This window comes from Melospiza georgiana, chromosome 21 (assembly GCF_028018845.1).
Source record: "Melospiza georgiana isolate bMelGeo1 chromosome 21, bMelGeo1.pri, whole genome shotgun sequence".
Taxonomy (NCBI): domain Eukaryota; kingdom Metazoa; phylum Chordata; class Aves; order Passeriformes; family Passerellidae; genus Melospiza; species Melospiza georgiana.
Genome location: NC_080450.1, coordinates 241,386 through 260,109, shown reverse-complemented (window position 1 = coordinate 260,109; position 18,724 = coordinate 241,386). Strand labels below are relative to the sequence as shown.

General features: G+C 43.7%; 2 protein-coding genes across 2 annotated transcripts; one reads left to right on the top strand and one right to left on the bottom strand.

Annotated features, from left to right (window-relative positions):
• Window positions 1-340: 340 nt before the first annotated feature.
• Window positions 341-8,203, bottom strand: RFNG (RFNG O-fucosylpeptide 3-beta-N-acetylglucosaminyltransferase). The gene is made up of 8 exons (XM_058038918.1): window positions 7,715-8,203; window positions 6,868-6,916; window positions 6,304-6,406; window positions 5,771-5,924; window positions 4,632-4,720; window positions 4,376-4,541; window positions 3,026-3,111; window positions 341-2,786 (listed from the first exon to the last, which is right to left on the bottom strand). Exons 1-8 carry the CDS (start codon window positions 8,093-8,095, stop codon window positions 2,720-2,722), a joined length of 1,095 nt encoding a protein of 364 aa, XP_057894901.1. The 5' UTR covers window positions 8,096-8,203; the 3' UTR covers window positions 341-2,719.
• An 80-nt stretch (window positions 8,204-8,283) lies between these two features.
• Window positions 8,284-18,466, top strand: GPS1 (G protein pathway suppressor 1). The gene is made up of 14 exons (XM_058038917.1): window positions 8,284-8,367; window positions 10,793-10,885; window positions 11,219-11,400; window positions 12,185-12,349; window positions 12,516-12,651; window positions 12,806-12,883; window positions 13,196-13,256; window positions 13,635-13,720; window positions 14,200-14,294; window positions 15,389-15,494; window positions 15,846-15,926; window positions 16,050-16,187; window positions 16,407-16,541; window positions 17,259-18,466. The coding sequence occupies exons 1-14, from the start codon at window positions 8,335-8,337 to the stop codon at window positions 17,331-17,333; spliced, it is 1,464 nt and encodes a 487-aa protein (XP_057894900.1). The 5' UTR covers window positions 8,284-8,334; the 3' UTR covers window positions 17,334-18,466.
• The last annotated feature ends 258 nt before the right edge of the window (window positions 18,467-18,724 follow it).

The following is an 18,724-nucleotide window of genomic DNA, read 5'->3' as shown; positions in this document are numbered from 1 at the left end:
GCTCTCACTCGTGATTGACTTTTCCTTTTAGCGACCACAGAAAAACAGGCTTTTTAGAGTCTGATGAAAAAATCCTGCAGCTCTGCCCCATCGGAGTTGCTGCTGAAGATGACAATTAAAGTCCTTATTATCTCAATTCTTTGATTGTACTGTTAAGAAGCAGCTGCAAGGATTCTTCTCATCCACCTCTGTTCTCCACAGCCCAGTCATTGACCTTACTTGTTTTTTTGGCCCTTGGCATCACATAAGCCTGACAGGAGGGCATAGTTTTCTGAATTAGTGGGTTTAAGGTCCATTTTTGATACAGAGCACACGTGAAGAAATATGACAAAACACAGCCTTTGACATATTTAAATATTTATTTTATAGAATCACTTTATGTATGAAAAAGTAGTTTGATAAAAAAGCTGCATCCTGATAGATCCACACAGCTTAATGCATTCTCAACACAAGAAACCTTGGAACGAGCCTGAACACACTGAAGTTTCCTGTTGCCCTGCAGGAGAACATGGTTCTTTTTAAGTTCCATAAACATCCTCCCAGCTTTGAGGGCACTTGCCTCTTTGGCATACCTAGTGTGACCAGTGACCAGTGTGAAACTTCTACCATTTAGTTTTGCTGCCATCAATATAAAGTGTTGTGGTTTTTTAAACTGCAGTTTGCCACAACTGCTGCCCAGTCCTTGCTTGATCTCTGTTGTCTTAGAAAAGGGTGCTTCCAGTGGAAGGGGAAGAAGATTTCCAAGAGGAGAGTTCAGAAGCAGTGCTTGAAGACAAAATCACCTCAAGAGCTCATGAAGTTTCACAGTTTTCTGCTACAGGACTTTAAAACCATATTAAAAAAAATACATGCATACCAGGAATCTCCAGAACTATTAACGACAAAATAATTAAACCAGAGGATGCCTCAATTCTAGTTAGCAGAAGATCTAATAAAGAGGTAGAACCTACTATGCCACAAATCCTCCTCTGTTTTCTGTGACAGGCACACCTGTAACACTGACAGCCCATTATGGAACAGCCAGTGTGCTAGCTGGGCTTTGATCCAGCTCCCTGCAGCTTTCTCATTTCCATACCTCATGTGTACCTTAGTACACATGATAGGAAGGAGAAATGCAAGAATGAGCTGCAGGACTGTAGTAAGTAGCCATCAGCTTGTTTGCTCCTCAGCAGAACTACCTAAAATCATCCAAAGAGGACAATGTACTGAGGTAAACACTGAAAGGTTTGTTAAAATGCAGGGAACATTGAAGAGGCTGACCCCTGTGCTAAGTGGCACACTTGAATACTCTACAGGCATTTGCCAGGAAGTTAAATAACTAGGTGAACCCCACAGTACAGCTGAGTGCATCCATTTAGAAACCTGAAACCTCTGCTAGATCCACAATCAAGCCAACAATCACAGCTCCAGATCATACAATAGCATTCTATTATTCTTCCCTTAATTTGGCCTCAAACTCTAGCACTAAACCAGCAAGTATTTTTTATCAGAGTAAACAGTGATTTTGCAAAGGAATATTTTTGTAATGTATTCTTCAGGTCAGGCAGGGTTTGCGCATGGCCAGAGTCTGGGCTAACAAAAAAGTAAACATATGGAGCCCCATTCCTTCCACTTTAAAACTTAAGTTTGCTTTCTTTAAAAAGCAGCAGCAGATGATACTGCTAGAGCACTGAACTTCTGCTTGTAAATGTGCAATCTCCTTTTAGTGACTGCATGAACTACTTGTTGAATTATTAAGGAGTAAAAACAAGCACTGATCTTGGCTTTATGGTAATTAAAAGATTATCTGAAGAAGCTGGAGTAACCATGGCCATACAATTAAAGGTCCTCAAATGATACCATCAAAACTCTCCTTGATGCATTGCAGCTATCTAGCATTTCTCCCCTCTCACACTTCAGAAATACGGCATGTTTTGCCAGCACAAGCTTCCCCAGCTCATGTGACCAGCTACCAGCCAAGTAGGAGGAACAACTACCATCTTGTCAGGCAAATATTTTTTCAAATATCAAGGGAATAGATTATAATCATCAACCACTGCAATTCAGTTGGCATGCGAGCCAGGTCTGACAATTACCTCCACAGGAGGTACACATGGATGACAGGGGAGAATGTACATTGTAAGCAACTCATCTAGTCTTGAGTAAGCTTACCCTCACAGGGTTTTCTCATGACAAAGGCTTTCAGCCTTGTTTACCCTAGTGATTCCAGGATTTCTGTATTCTAGCCAGCTGCAGTTTTAATCTATCAGGCCACAGAAGCTCTTAAATAATTCTGTTCCCAAGAAAGACGAGTGAAAACTTCCCCTCTCTTGTCACCATGGGGACTACAGTCTGCTCTAGCACTCCAGCTTCAACACAGTGGCTTCTAATAACCCCTAAGGGTAGTAAAAACACTCTCACTCCCAGTACTGCATTTGCCTCAGATGTGCCCAAGCACAGGTTCACATGACATCAAATGAAAGTATGAAGTGACTCATACACACAGCACTGTGGTCATCTTATGAAGAGCCACTAGACAAAAGAACAAAGATTCTTCCTGGAATGTCCCAGGCTGCAGCTGAACAAACCATACCTTATTGCTTTTCTAAGCAGAGTCTGTCTACCTCCTTTGTAGATACCACTGGTTGTCTCCCAGAAGAAGAATAAAACCACCAAAAGCTCTGCAACTCCTGCCTTATGCAAACTAGCTAAGACACAGGTGTCAGTGGCTCGTCAAGAATTATGACATCTTCTTAGCAGGGCACCAAATAGTGTCAGGGTAAAGCAGACAATGGACAGATTTAAATCTATATTAAAAAAAAAGGAAAAAAAGAAAAAAAGACAGCATTAGATTGGAATTCTCCATACATGGGACATACTAGCATTGAATGTGCAAGCAGGCTGATGGAGCAGGGGGTGCGTCTACCTGCTTTTGGCACAGTAACGAGCTGACACGACAAAATAAACCCATTAGTGGGTCTGATCATCTTACAGATGACTAACATGAACAAGGTAGGAAGACCTTGTTTTGGAAGAGGACACTAACCTGGTTGGATCTTGCTGAAGGCCAAACACTCCTCCCACACTAACGACATTGTGTTTGTTCTCAGGGTCACCATAACTCAGGGTTACCTGTAAAAATAAGGAAGTATTCAAAACTTGTAACACTAATGCAGAAAAACAGAGTGGAGTAGCAGGGTTATTAATGAGGTACCAAGAAAGTCTCCAAAGATGCTGTCTAATCTGAACATGGATGACATTTGGAGGACAGTGATTAGTTCTGACGTAAGCAACGCTGGCAAACGTGGGAGAATACACAGGACAAGATGAGTTTCAACTGTAAGCTTTCTAAGGACATGAATTCTGCTACTGTTTGTACCTTCACTAAATAACATGTTCATCCTTACCAGACATTGCCTGAAGTCTACAATAGCAATATTTTAGCACGGGGGAAAATAGAAATATTTGCATATTAAGTAGCATAGAAAGGATTGTCATGTTTCAAATCTGAAACAAAGTTTAGATCTCTGGAACCCCAGGTTCCTCCACACAAGCACTGCATTAAGAATTTTTCATGTGTCAGGTGCAAGAAGACTTGTATTTTCTTTGCAATTGTACATTTCCTGGGTTTTGGGTTAGCTATCTTCGTCTCATGGAACCAATGATGACCAGTGAAACAATGGCCAGTTGTTGGACCGTTGCTACAGTCAAATTCACTAACATAAAGGGAGGTGACATCACGGTGGAATTTGGCCCCAAGCAAACATTTCTGCTGCCTAATACAATTGCCAGAAAAATATAACCACCCAGCATGCAGGGGAAAACCACACTCCTGTTTACTCATGGTGCCAAGCAGTGTGATGCAGGCAACACTGCTGGATGGCCTTGTGGCTCCATCTGCTGCCAGGGAGGTAAAATGTAGCCCAGCAACTAAAAAGCAAATTGATTTTTCAGAAGCAACTTTCATGAGATTCATACAAATTGTTCTTTAAAATAATTAACATTTAGTTATGTCAAGTACTTATATAGCTGCCTTTCTGAACAGCATGAATTAAGACTGCAACTTTGTTAGGCAAAACCAGGAACACTATTTAGCAAACTTCTACACTTTCTGCTACAGCTACACGCAAAAAATCAAGGTTTAGGAGGAGATGAGGTACACCCTACCTAGGCTTCACATAGCAGAATGTGTCCCCAAAGGAGGGGACAGCTACATGACCTAGCTGGCTAGAGTGAAACAGTGATTTTCACCGAAATGAAGGAATTGAGCAGGTTACAGCTCTGAGTGAGTCTGTAGATATCCTTCTTTGCTGAAGAGTGCTAAGTCTACATAGTCTGTCCTTTCTGATCAGACTGAGGTGTAACTGTAAGAACAGGACATTAAGCATAGCTCTACCTGCTGCAGAACAGACTCCCCTTTCAGTCTCTGCAGATTTTCCAGGTGGGAGTGGAACAATGGGCTGTGCAGCAGCTTTACCTCCAGCAGCCCTTCGATGATGTAGCCAATGGTGCAGTCGTCAGGAAGACGTACTCTTTCTGCAGTACTAATGAAATTGCCCAGGCTGTGACAGAGAGCATAGGAGACAAGCCAAAATGTGTTTTAAAACCTCCCAGACATGTATTGATGGAGCTCAGCTAGGGACAATGCTTACCTGGCCCAGGGACTCATCTTCAGGGCAAGACCTCGGCTGATACAGAACCCAGCTCCACCCGTGGCAAACCAGAATTTCACCGTTGTCTTCTGAAGAGCAAAAAAAAAAAAAAAAACCACATAGCAGTTACTGACTGCTAAATCAGCTTTTTGCAATTCGCTGGGCAGGGAAGGGAACTCAATGTTCTATTTCATATCAAATATTACATCTGAGTCAGAACAAGCCTACAGATGAATCCCTATTTGTTTAGGCTGCTGAAAGCAGCTAGCTGTTCTCTCAAATGAAACTATCTTGAAACAGACAGCAGGTGAACCATCAAATTAGCATAAGGGAGGTAGCTCACATGAATGGATAGTCCCACTTCCACACAATTACATCTGTCCTCTATTCATTTTAACCAAGGGTCATAGCCAGCTCAGTGTTACTGAGGATGTCAAAGGTGGTCCATATATATATTGGCTCTATATCCAAGGAGACTATTTTGTTGTGCAGTCTTCCCTAACAAGCTGCTTTATAACTTTTTATGCCATTCTGGCCAGTGGATTGATAGATCTTTAAACAGACCTGCCAGTGCAGGTGACCTGGCTAGGATTTTCTCCTTAGCACATGTATCTTGTGGTTGAGATATGTTTGCTTCCGGTTCTTGGAAACCTAATAACCACTTTATATTGCAAATGATTTATCTATCCAGAAAGCTTCTGTCACCCATGTGAAGTTGGTTAAAGATGATAATGTGTGTGATACTGCACTCAAAACAAATTAAAAACCCCTTGAACTCCCACCCAAACTCCCAAGTCCTAAAATAAGGAACATTGCCCCCACAGCCACTACAGGAAAAGTATAAGTCAAGGTGAGGAGGCCCTACTAAGCTCAGTGTCAGGGAGATTGCAGCATGCATGAGTAAAGGCACAGAAACAGCCAGCCATCCAGAAGAAAACCTCCATTGTGCTCAGTATGCACACAACATCAGGCTGAAGGTGCATTTAACTCAGCATCCTGCCTCTGAAAATGACCATCACTAGGTTCATTTCTTGCAGATTAAATCCCTTGGGTTTATGGGGGAATCCTATGAATTGTCAAGGTTTTAAAGGCTTAGAAGATTGGCATGTCTCTCAGGCAAACTGAAAAAGTTTGCTTACTGATCCATCACTTTGGACATGGTCAGCTGCTTCAATGGGATGGTCCAGGCTCGGTCGCCCCACATACACATCCTGGCTGTGTGAGAAGGCAGACAGGAGATGCAGAAGAGTCCGAGGGTTCACATAGTTGTCATCATCCACATGGCAAAACCATCTTCAAACAAAACAAATCAAGAAATTATAGGGACAAAGAAATGAGTTATAAGTTTACAACTGAGTCATAGTCTTTCAGGCTTGGAGCAGAAAGTATTCCTTATTGTCCCAAATTACAGAATAGGGAAGATGAAAGCACCCACAGATGCTAAATCTGCAAAGAGGCTGAAATTAATAACTTCCTTAGATTATAATCCTTTCCACATTTCAGAATATGCTTGTTTATAAACACTGCTTCATGCTGTGCTCCCTCGCCTGCACTCATCCCTACATTTTAGCTAATACTACATTCCTTACTGGAACAGAGATGGTTACTCAAGTTTCCTGTAAGCACAGAACTGGAAGAAACAAAGTCAATCGGAACAATGTGTTTCACTTACTTTTGCCCAGATTCCAGGAATTTATCATATTCCACAGACATCTTGCAGCAGAGAGCTTGCCGGGTATGGACAGCGGAACAGTTGGTGTTGATCATATGATCCCCTAGAAGAATAAAGATCAGCCCTTTCAGGTCTGAGGAGCATGTGTAGTCAAAAAAGACTACAAAAGAAGTGCACATTTGGCACTAATACTGTACATCTGAGGTGCACATGCTGCAGGACAGGCAGGGCTCACAGGTCACCCATCTGGCGTGTAAGCTGCAGAGTCATGAAACTGTGTGACTGCATTAAAACAAGCAAGGGTATAAAAGCAGTGTCATGATATGTGTGTGATAAGCCTAAGTTTACTAACAAGAAGGAAAGGGATGCAAAAGTGAACTCAGTATTCTGGAAGTTCCAGGTGTCTTGTCCAGGTGCCAATTAGAGAGAAGTTTTCTCTATTTTCTCCATCTTAACTTCCCTAGTTGCTTGTACAGCATGAAATAAGGACTTCTATAGAGAGTATGAAAGAAACGAAACTCAGTTAAAATACATAGCATGCACCTCTGCTGCTACACAGCTCACCTGCTTTCAGGCGTAGCTCCCGATCCTCCCAGTCTGTGAATATAAATGTCTGTGGGAGACAAAAACCGTGTGTCCACATTTAAGAACTTCAGATTCTAAGTTTAAATTTGCTCAGTTTCAGTTAGAATTCAGAGTGTTTTGTCTCTCTTGGTAGTTTGTTTCACAATAGCCACTGGAAAGGGGGAGGGAGTAGGGGTGCAGAGACCCCCCAGCAACTTCAACCCCTGCCTTATTTGTTACATTTTTTCATTGCAAACCAGAAACCTTGTCTCATAGTACAGACAAGTGATTTCCAGAGAGAAAGGATTTTGGTCTTTTTTTGGTACTACCTCCTCTCTCTGGCAAGGAATCATCCACAGCTGCCAAGCAGGTAAAGAAGAAAAAATGGAAGTCAGGGTGGGAAGTGGGAGGTGGTTAACACAGTCTTGTTCCAATGGCTGGATAAAATCCCATTAATATACTTGAACGGACCAAAATTCTGAAACAAGGGAACAAACTTTATGACCTACAGAAAAGCTTAAGTACTTAGTCCAACATATTAGCTTAGATGCATCATCATCAGGAATATTTCACTATCATGAAAGCACTTTCTACAGTAATACAAAAATCAGCAAACTGTGTCTGCTTGGACTACCGATCCCATATTGCAAGTAACTGGCCTAATCAGCAACGAACTCTTTTGGAAGTATGTTCACACTAAGCGTTTATATAAAACGACTTTCCACAGTCTTACAAAGAAAGTCTTTTTTAACATAAGAGAGAAAAACTCGGTGGGAGCGCACTCGCTGTCCTGGAAGCGCAGGGCCGGAGCTGCCGGCTGCCCATGTCCGCTGGCAAAGTCTCTCACCTGTCCTCTCGCCTGGGAGATCCAGGTTTGGAGGAGCAAGTCCAGCCGGCTCCTATGGTATTTCCTCGTGGTCTTCACGGCAATGAAGATGTCCTTCAGCTCCAGGCTCTCCCTGGCCGCGCTGCCGGCAGTCCCGAGGCGGCCCCTCCGCGCAAGCTGCGAGCTCCCCGCGAGCCCGCCGGCCCCGGGCCCGCCGCCCGGCGCTGCGGCAGAGCCGGCGGGGCCCGCGCGGTGCGGCGGGGCCGCGCTGGGCCCGGCGGGGCGCGGCGGGCGGGGCGCGGCGGGGCGCGGCCCCCGCGGCAGCAGCAGCAGCAGGAGCGCGGCGGCGCCCAGCGACAGCAGAACCCCGGCCCTGCGCAGCCCCAAGCAAGGACCGCTCATGCTGCAGCCCCGCGGGCCCCCGCCGCAGGGTGCGGCCACCGCATGGCCCCGCACTCCGGGAGGTGGCGGCGGCCCCGCGGAAGGAGCGCCCGGAGGTCGTCGAGCCGCCGCCGCGGGGCCGCGGCCCCTTTAAGAGCTTCACCTGTCGGCCGCGGCCTCGCCGCCACGCGCGGCCCGGAAACGGAAGCGGAAGCGGAGCGGGAGGGGCGGGCGGCCGGAAGCGGCGGCGTGAGGGGAGGATGCCGCTGCCCGTCCAGGTCTTTAACCTGCAGGTATGGGGCGGCCGCGTCCCGCTGGCCCGGCCCATCGGGCCTTGCCGCGCTCCGCCGCGTTCCGCGTCCCTCCCGCGCAGGGTCTCAGACCCTTGCTCGGCCGCGGCCTCCGGGGGCGCCGTGCGGCCTTCTCCTTACGCTCCACGGACGTGGAGCGGCTTTCGGCTGGCCTTGGGCCTTCGCTCGCCCTTCCGTCGGGTCTGTGTCTCTTCCGCCGCCGTTCGCGAGGAGCAATGCTCCGCCGAGCATCCTCCGGCACCCGTGGCGTCCCCGCCACTGCGGTGGCCCTGTGTTTGGTCCCCGCCGTGGGTAGGGCTGGAGTGGTGGCGGAGGGTACGGTGAGGTGGCCCAGTGAGGAGGAACTGAGAGTCTGTAGTGCAGGGAGAGCCCCGGGAGCGCCGAGGGGGTCGGTGACACGAGGTACCTGCGGAGGCTGTCCTTTGCAAGTTTTAGCAGTAGCATATCTGTGTCAGGGCGCGGGGCTTTGGGCAGAGAGGACGAGGGACGGTTCAGCATCCAACTCGGCTCCTTCGTTAGTAACAGATCTGTACGGCACCCCCGTCCAGCAGCAGATCACACCTATTCCTGCCGAGTACAGCAGGAGACTTCAGCTCAGGCACCAGCATATCTGCTTATGTGAGGCCTGGTGAGGTACCCTCAGCAGAGCAGCCCTTGGGGCATAGGAAATCTTGGGGAGTGGCTGTTTATTATTTGCTCTGTGAGTAGTTTTTGAGTTGACATTGCATCTTCCTTTCAAAATAAAGAGCTTGAAAATGTTTGAGTTTGCTTGTCCTACTGGGGCTTTCAGCCCACTTGTGTTTTTCCTTGTCTGGGAGTTAAGTGAGAAATGCAGAGTGCAGACTCTCAGTGTAGCAAGACACAAATTGTTCTGTTCCACCAGCTGGAATTACAGTTACCTTTTTTGCTGTTTTCTAAGGAGTCTGTAATTGAGTTTTTACTATGGTAGGCAAGTGCCGCCTAAACAAACTAACCTTGGCCCTTAGTGTTTGTGATATAAGAAAAGATAGAAGGTAGATAAAAGTGGGAAAAGTAGTGGTCTCAGCATATGTTGAATTGCCTGTTTTTATGCGGAGTTTGCCTGAGGGGTGGTCTAAACAACCAAAATTTCCTCTGTGCCTTCCCTGCCTCCCTTTCCTTCATGGAAAGGTTAGTAAACTAGGAAACAGATGGTTTTGTGCTTCACTTGCTTTTACTTCAGATTTTGGGAGATTTCAGTGGTGAGATGTGTATTTGATGTGTATCAGTTTGTGAAAGAATAAGACCTCCAGACTGTGGGTGAGTGTAATTTTTAGAGATAGGAAACCTGCATCTGCCCTGTTCCTTGTCACAAAACAACCCAACTAAACAATCAACCCAGTGCAAAAAACCCTCAATCTTTGATTTCTTGACAGTAAAATCAGTAAAAATATGGAAATAATCAGATGTGTATGGGGGCAAGGTGGTTGGCATGTCTGTCTTTTGTGAGATCCCCTTTTGCAAATCAAGCTTATATACTGTGTGCACAAAGTGAGCATTTTATAAGCAGACAGTCTGCTAAGTTTTCCTCACTTTATTTCCTCACAGTGATTTCTAGGAGGACTGTTCAGCACACTTGGACTAGGAGGAGACAATGAATTTTGTGGCAGCAGAGCACTTAGTTTGTGGAATGGGATAGCAAGCTGGTCTTACCTGGAGTACATGCAGGAGCTGAAGCAATGCAGCTGTGCCAAAGTCACTGCATTGCTGTGAGTCCTTATGGCTCAAAGCCGTGCAGGATATACTGGGAGAATAAAATTCTGTTGTTTCTCCAAAGAGGCTCTATCCGAGCAATTGAACTTGAAAACTATAGTAAGATAGTTTGACTAATGCCACATCCCTGCAGTGCAGTCAAATTGTTCCTTGCTATGTTGGAAACTTTGAAGTTGTCATTTGGCGTTCTGTTCTTTATGGCTTTTAATACTTCTAAGAAGTTTCACAATATTTGCCTCTTCCCCCCTTCCCCCCCCAAAATATTATTCTAAGCATTAAAGCAATTTTGAAAGGTTGTGGTGAGTTTTTTGGTACATTTTGCCTTTTGGAACTTCTTGATGTGAGTGTTAACACCTGCTCTTGCTCAGGGAAGAGAAATGGAATGCATATGCATACCTCACATACTTTGTAGAATCAGATTATTTGACCCCTTCATTTTTTTGCTTGATAATTTACCAAGCCAAATAAACTGCTCTGTGTGAATGCTAAGCCATACTGCTGCTTGCATTAGACCAAGCATCATGCTGACTGGTGGTGCTGCTAGAGAAAAGTCCTAAGCATATATCAAAAGACTGAGGAGTGCTTTTTCATTTTTAAAATTTAACACATATTTAAGCAAGTCCTTAGTAAATTGAATAACATATAAGCTGCTTTTGACCTTGTTTTGCTCTTTTAGGGTGCAGTGGAGCCCATGCAGATTGACGTAGATCCACAAGAAGATCAGCAAAATTCACCTGATATCAACTATGTGGTGGAGAACCCCACGCTGGTACGTGCTGCTGAGGGCTGTGGGTACATTTCTTGCCCATGGTCTCTTCCTTGAAGAATTTTGAAAAAGACCCTTCTGAAAAAATTTTAACGCTGGTTAGTCTTAAGCACAAAAGCATCACAACTGAAAGTTTGAAATGGTAAATTGTAGTGTAGAGCATATTTCTGAGGAAATTACTTATATTTGAATAAAGCAGACATGGACTAATCTTACTGATTTTTGTTTGCCCTCCTTGAGGGGGTCAGGTCTGCAGGAAAAGCTGTGCAGGTCAGAGTGTAGTAGGCTGATGTAGTGTGTCCATTTTCACCTTCTGAGGCTAGGTTTTGTTGGCAGGATTTGGAGCAGTATGCGTCCAGCTACAGTGGGCTGATGCGAATCGAGCGGCTGCAGTTCATCGCTGACCACTGCCCACAGCTGCGGGTGGAAGCTCTCAAGATGGCTCTGTCCTTTGTCCAGAGAACTTTTAATGTTGATGTGTATGAAGAAATCCACAGAAAGCTGTCTGAGGCCACGAGGTACTAAGAGGCCATGGGAACCTGGGGAGCTTTCCTGACGGAGTTAAGAGTGATGTGCTGCAATGGAGTACTTTGCATGTAATACCAGCACGTACCTTATGCAAATTATCTTCGCCCTTAGAGTTAATAGCAGCGACATGTGTGTTCATGCTTTTTTAAAAGATAGAGCACAGAAGGCATTATCTCATTCTGTAATCTTTGTGCTTTTAAAAGCTGCAGGTAGATATTGAGGTGAGTTTAGTCCTTGCAACTGCCTCAGATATTAATGAATAAATTTGTTTTTCCTGAGGCAGATTATGGAGACATGTTCTAGATGCTTTTGTTTTCATAAGTTAATACCTAATCTAACTCTTTGCCTTGTTTTGGTTTATTGTTTCCTTTCTCTTCCTCACTCTAGAAAGAGGCTTGATGTTAAGGATCACCTTTAATATCTCACTTATACATCCACGCTTCCCATCTTTGTATTATTTTTGTTGCTATGCTTATTTCATGATTTCTTGTCTGTTTTGCATGGGGAGTCTTTACCATGTGTGTGACAGTATATTCATCCTAAGATCATTAGGATAATTTTGTGAAGTATTTGTAAACATCTGTGATGCTTGTGTTACTGTTTGCACTGGACATTTTAGCAATACGTTTCTTTTTCCCCACTACCTTTATTTTCTCTTTGGTCTATTTTGTGTATGCAGTACTGTTTGTTAGGGTAGCATTGCCAGGCACTTAGCAGACTTCTGTTTTGAAACATATTCAGCCTAATAGCCTCATTCAAATACTTTTCTTTCAGAGAACTGCAAAATACACCTGATGCTGTCCCTGATAGTGGAATTGAACCCCCTCCTCTTGACACAGCTTGGGTTGAAGCTACACGCAAGAAAGCTCTTCTTAAACTGGAGAAACTCGATACAGATCTGAAAAATTACAAAGGGAACTCCATCAAGGAGAGTATCAGGTGAGATGCAAGAGGCTCTTCTGGAGCAAGGAAGAGCATTTTGTTTCTCTGTAGTTAACATGGGATGTGCCCTTAGGTCAGTGTGTTGAGTTACTTGTTTAGAACAAACTGCCTTTGTCCATTTCTGAGCATACAGTTCACTGATGTTTTAATTCCCGTCCTCCAGGAGAGGCCACGATGATTTAGGTGATCATTACCTGGACTGTGGAGACCTCAGCAATGCTCTCAAGTGTTACTCGCGAGCCCGTGATTACTGCACCAGTGCTAAACATGTCATCAACATGTGTCTCAATGTTATCAAGGTAGGAGGATTTGCAGGCAGAGGTACCTGGTGTCTTTGTGATACCTGCTGTGAAGTTGCCCCCCATCCTTGGCTCTTGTGTCCTCAATGATGCGGCTTAGCTGAGGAGTGCCGTTTATCTGTGCCTGCCCCACACTATTTCTGGCTCTCTACAGGTCAGTGTCTACCTCCAGAATTGGTCTCATGTTCTGAGCTATGTTAGCAAGGCTGAGTCTACACCAGAAATTGCAGAAGTAAGCTCCTGCTCTTTAACTTGCATACATTTTCCCTTTGTTTTCTGTTTCTAAATTTGTAAAATGATTTCTTCCTTTCCCCCTTTATGACTTCTCTTATGATGCACGTGTACAAAATCTGACTTATGGTAAAAATGGGTACTTCCCGTCCTCAGTTTTGCCATATTTCCCAAGAGAAATAAAATTAAGTTTTCTTGCCATTGAGATTGGCAAGTTAATTATCAGGGTGAAATATCCTGGGGACATTATCCTAGTTGTAAGCAAAATAGCTTTCATACTGCTTGCTCACTACTGGTTTGTTTTATGCTTTAGCAAAGAGGAGAAAGAGATAGCCAGACACAAGCAATTCTCACCAAACTGAAATGTGCAGCAGGTGAGTGAGTCCTTCAGCTTCCTGTATGGTTTGCCTGTCTTTCTACCTGTTAGCTGTCCGTAGGGCTCTTGGGTTTATTTTTTCTCTCATATTTGACAGACTTTGTATTTCCATACCAGACATGCAAAATTTAATGAAGCTGGTGAGATAGAACTGCTGGTTTTTGCCATCTCTTTCTTCTCCCTGAGTTTCTTCAGAGAGGATACCTGTGTGAGTCAATGTAGTTCAAAGGATGCTTGATACAGTCTGAGGATCTTGTTTTACTTCACTAGTGAAGGCACTAGCAACCGTGGGGGCCTTTCCTACTCCCTAGATTTTTCAATTTTCCTGAATTTGTATACTGTCATAAAAAAAGGACTAACTTTTTCTGGTTCCTAGGCTTGGCCGAACTAGCTGCCCGGAAGTACAAACAGGCAGCAAAGTGCTTCTTGTTGGCATCATTTGATCACTGTGATTTCCCTGAGGTGAGGACCAAGAGGGAGCTGTATGCAGGTCTTGGAGGGGATGCAGTTCTTCTTAGTATTAGGTTGTAAAATTCAGATATTGTAGTTATTCTTGCAGCATTCCTATATAGTGTGGTGGTGCTGTGAACTGTGCTGGTTGGTTGGTTTGTTTTGGTTTTTTTAAGTCTCTGTTCTTGGCTTCTCTAAATGTTCTATTCTAGATCACATAAGAGTTACCTGTGAGATTTATGATTTATAATTTATAATTCAATCAACCGAAAGCTCCTGAAATTGATGTCTGCTCTCTTAGCAGTGTTACTGCTCTGACTCTGTCACCCCATGCAGTGGGTGAGAGCAACCTGAGTGCTTCCACTGCATTTGATAAGGACTAATCTTGTCACTGCTTGAAAGAAAGGCCTGGGGTAGAAGACTCAACGCCACCCTTACACCATTTTGGTAGTCAGTGACAGCTTGCTCTCTGTCTCTCCCTCTCTCTGTAGCTGTTATCTCCCAGCAATGTGGCTGTGTATGGTGGGCTCTGTGCCCTTGCTACATTTGACCGTCAGGAACTGCAACGAAATGTTATCTCCAGTAGGTGAGTGATGCCTTGAGTGATGTTTGTATGTACAGGACATCTTTTGGAACATGGGACTTTGGTTAAGAGTGGATTTTGGCAGGAATATTTCTCATACAGGAGAGAAGGAATCACTGAGCTCTAATTTGCCTTTTTAGCATTAAGTGCTGTTTCACTGTCTAAAACACAGTGGTTAATCACAGCTGAAATTTTCTTAGTATAAGTTTCCCACCCAGGTTAAATCCAGCATCTGCATAGCCCAGTTGTCTGTCTTCATCAGTACTTCATATCAGATATTAAATAGAGGGACACAGTCGTCTGTCAAAGGCAGCTTTCCTTCATGTTGCCCCTTGTTGTGGTGTATGTTAGTCGTTAAAACAATTTAGTAATTATTAGTACACCTTGGAGTGTAATCTTACTATACAGATGGTTAAGATAATTACAGTCTTTGGAAGAAAGTGGTTATTGAGTGTCATAGATTTAATTGCAATGCTACTGAATTCCTGTCAGCTAGGTGTACAGGAGCTAGATGTACAGAAGCAGTAATCTTAAATTGCTGTGGAAAAGGGGTTGTTACCCTCTTTTATGGGCTGATAAATAGGGTGAGATCCCAAGGTTTAAAAATCTGTGATGGTGAACTGGGAGTGTGCTGAGGAAAAGTGTACATCCCTAAGATTTACCACACTCACAATAGCTTGTTTCTCAGAGAAATTGGCATGCTTGTCTTGTCTGTGGCATGCTATACATAATGAAGGCTGTGCTTTGAAAGGGGACACAGAGCTGGCCAGCATGGACTACAGTATGGCATTTGTTTGCCTGATTTTGACCTATTCACATTCATGATTTTGTTTTGTGTGGACAAACACTTCTACTATTTGGTTTGTCAAAAGTCTTTTGTCTTCCTTCATCACAGCTCTGATGCTGTGCTCTATCTCTCTGTGTTCCAGGCTCCTAGCCCTGGTGAAAATGGGCTGTCTGGTCTGTTAGAGGGTAAAATCTTGGAATCTTTTTGTAATGATAGTGAGAGTTTTTAACCTTGTGACTTGGAGTGATGAGGTTATGGGGTATTTAAGTGGCAGGTTCCAATGTCTGATCACTGCCATCTTTATCTGTAGCTCCTTCAAATTGTTTTTGGAGCTGGAGCCTCAGGTTCGTGACATCATCTTCAAGTTTTATGAATCTAAGTATGCTTCATGCCTGAAGATGCTGGATGAGATGAAGGTGAGTTGCAGGAGAGCAGTGCAGAGCAGACCCTAAAAGTTCCCTTTGCCTAGGCTTTTGTGAGAAGCAGTGATTGTCAAAAGTAGATACTAAATGTTCAGGTCTTCTCTGTCTTCTGTGTCTCTTGGTGTGGTGCATGGAAATTAGGAATAGTTTATTTGTAGAGAGAAATTATAAATATTTAAAACATATTCCTATGTTTTTTATTCATTCTTGTTTTATTGTATTGTCTTCCTGTAGTATAATATTCTTAAGGTTTAAGTATATACGCATAAATGTTTCAGAACACAGGAATAATATATTTTTCCAGATTGCTTCTCAGCTTCTGATGTGGTTTATTGTTTTGCGCAGGACAACTTGCTGCTAGATATGTACCTTGCACCTCATGTCAGGACACTTTATACCCAGATTCGAAATCGTGCCCTTATCCAGGTAATTGTTCCTGTCATCCCAGAGGTGGATAAACAGGGAGATAGGCCATTTCTTTGCAATTACTTTTCTCCTAGTTTCTTAAAGGGTGGAGTGTGCAGCTGAATATTTTCTTCTTTTTCTTAGTACTTCAGCCCCTATGTGTCGGCAGACATGCGCAAGATGGCCACTGCTTTTAACACCACAGTGGCTGCTCTGGAAGATGAACTCACTCAGCTGATCTTGGAGGGACTGATCAATGCCAGAATAGACTCGCACAGTAAGGTGAGTGCATTTCACCCATGAATTAGAGACTGAACAGGCTTACTAAGTTTAGAAACGCTCCATTCCTGAGAGGCTTGGAAAGGTGCATTCATCTCTTGGGCCTGGTGTGTTCAGTAGGGGTGAACTGTGTGTGACCTCAGGCTCCATAATGCCTTAGCTGTTTTCCTGCTGTGGAACCCTGGCACAGCTCCCATGTTCAGTTCTCTGTATTGGTTACAGATTCTGTATGCTCGAGATGTAGATCAGCGCAGCACAACTTTTGAGAAGTCTTTACAGATGGGCAAAGAGTTTCAGCGCCGTGCCAAAGCAATGATCCTGCGAGCCGCAGTCCTGCGCAACCAGATCCATGTCAAGGTATGGCCCTGCTCAACTGAGACTTAAAGGCAGGGTTAAGTAAAACTATGAAAGTTGGTGAATTGAGGATTCTGGAAGGGAGCCAATCTATCAGGTTCCTGATTGGACAAATTCTTACAGTAGTAAATACTTAATATATAAGGAACAAGTGTTTTTAGCCAGTAGATTAACCTGTTTGTACAGCTCAGAAGCTCCTTTGAAGTTTATATGGTTGGGTTAATTCTGAATAACTCCTTTGGTCCAGTCCTTGGTAGACGTATCTTCTACCTTCTCAATAAAGATTGTCTGAAGTAATTTTTTCAGCAGAGGAAGTAAAAGAAGCATTAATTGTTAGGAGTATTCTTTCTGGATTACAGTTTGAAAAGGATGCCTTTAGGGAGGATAGGCCATCTGCACAAAATGTGTTAATTTCTATAGTATATTAATCCCTGTGATTACTAAATGTCAGATAGGATTCAATTCCTGGGTCAACAGCACCTTGTACATAGTCGGTAAGAGTGGCTTAAAAGTTCTGGTTTGACTTTTTTATGAAAACTTTTTGTGAACTGTAGAAGTTGTTAATACAAAACCATCATTAATGAACCTGGGGGTATGCTCTCCCCTCTCCCCCTGCTGCCATCCTGCTGTGCTTCACCTGTGCTTTATTTTGTCTCTCAGGAAGCAGGCTGCAGAATATTTACACATCACTAACTAGGATGTGTTTTGGTCTTGTTGCAGTCTCCTCCGAGGGAAGGTAGCCAAGGGGAGCTCACTCCAGCTAACAGCCAATCCAGAATGAGCACCAACATGTGAAAAACTTCGTGCACTACCAAAAGAAATGGTCCCTCAGGACTGTACCCAGTGTCTCACCCACTAACTGCTGAGCTTCACAAACTGTCCCTATCTCCCTCATTTCTTGCTCGGATTGAGTCAGGGTTTGGTGGTGGATAATATGAATATTCCAATAACTTCAATTCTCCTTGAAAAGAAATTCTTTTTAAAAACAGCATCCCTAAAAATGAGTCTTCATTTCAGTTTTGGTAGAAACCTTCACTCTCCTTCCACCACTCCATAAAGAGCTTCAGGTTATCCGTACAGATGCTGAGTTGAGAGTTTTTCAGTTGCTAATAGTTTTCTTGTTTCAAAGTTGCAAAAATAGTTAGTTGAATGGACAGACACGATATAAGATGAATTTTGCTGGCCTGAAAGTATTGCCTCAATTTTGAGCAATGCTGAGCTTTCTTTTTTCCAAATAAACTTACAAGTGCATTGCTCTCAATTATGGAACTAGAGTTCTGATGGGGGAGGAGATTTCCTTTGAGAAACTCTTGGAGAATTTTCACCTGTACCAGAAAACATGGCATTGCTTCCATGCATTCAGTCACAGGCCTTTATTTTAGGGTTTTATGTTTACCTGCAGCCAGGTTCTCTCTCTCTCTGGTCTCTATTTTCAAAGAACTGTTTCCTGATGTGTTTCCCTCTTGTGTGTGACCTGGCTTTAGGGTCCAGTGTTATCATAGCAGTAAATCTCTACTTCATGCAAATATTGCCGTCTGCCCAGTCTTACTGCCATAGTGTGTGATGGGTTCCCCGCATGTGCAACAGTTGTTTTGGGTAGAATGGATAAATGCCATAGAACACCACTCAAGTCTTGTGGAAGCCCTAAAAAGAGTAAGTCTAGTGCCCACTCTCCAGGTGCATTTATTTTGCTTTTCTTTTTATAAAGGGGTTAAAGGTGGCAGCCCAGTGTGTGTGTGTGTGTGTGTGTGTGTGTGTGTGTGTTATCCTCCTGTGTTCATGAAAAGAGATATGCACTGAGTTTTCTGAAGTCACTGCTGCCTTTTATTCATCTAATCCATGAGGCAAGCTGAGAATTTTGATCCATCCCTGACTGGTCTGGCAAGTGACTACAGATGTTACTTTTAATGTGTTCATGCTTTTTTTTTTTTAAAAAAAAAGTTGTTATATCTAGTGCATTAAACAGCAGGATTAAAAAACTTCTGAGTATTTGGAATTTTGTGTTAAAGTTGAGTTTTAGGTATTTTGATCTCAAGCCTCTGTTTTTTTGCTAAGCTTCATGACGTTTCACAGGCAATTGTTTTGCTTTCTGATCTGGTTGGAGATGCAGCTTGGATGAAATGTAAAGAAAGTGCAGTTTGAAGGAACATTCGAACAGCAAAATTCCTGTAGCAACAGTGGTCTCT

Excerpts from the sequence above, each read along its gene's own strand:
- RFNG (XM_058038918.1), bottom strand. The coding sequence starts at position 8,095 with ATGAGCGGTCCTTGCTTGGGGCTGCGCAGGGCCGGGGTTCTGCTGTCG. Across the intron at positions 3,112-4,375 it reads GGGAGTCTGTTCTGCAGCAG|GTAACCCTGAGTTATGGTGA; the intron begins GTAGAGCTATGC and ends TTATTTTTACAG. Across the intron at positions 2,787-3,025 it reads CTTCAGCAAGATCCAACCAG|ATTTAAATCTGTCCATTGTC; the intron begins GTTAGTGTCCTC and ends TTTTTAATATAG.
- GPS1 (XM_058038917.1), top strand. The coding sequence starts at position 8,335 with ATGCCGCTGCCCGTCCAGGTCTTTAACCTGCAG. Across the intron at positions 12,884-13,195 it reads CTACACCAGAAATTGCAGAA|CAAAGAGGAGAAAGAGATAG; the intron begins GTAAGCTCCTGC and ends TTTATGCTTTAG. Across the intron at positions 15,495-15,845 it reads AGATGCTGGATGAGATGAAG|GACAACTTGCTGCTAGATAT; the intron begins GTGAGTTGCAGG and ends TGTTTTGCGCAG.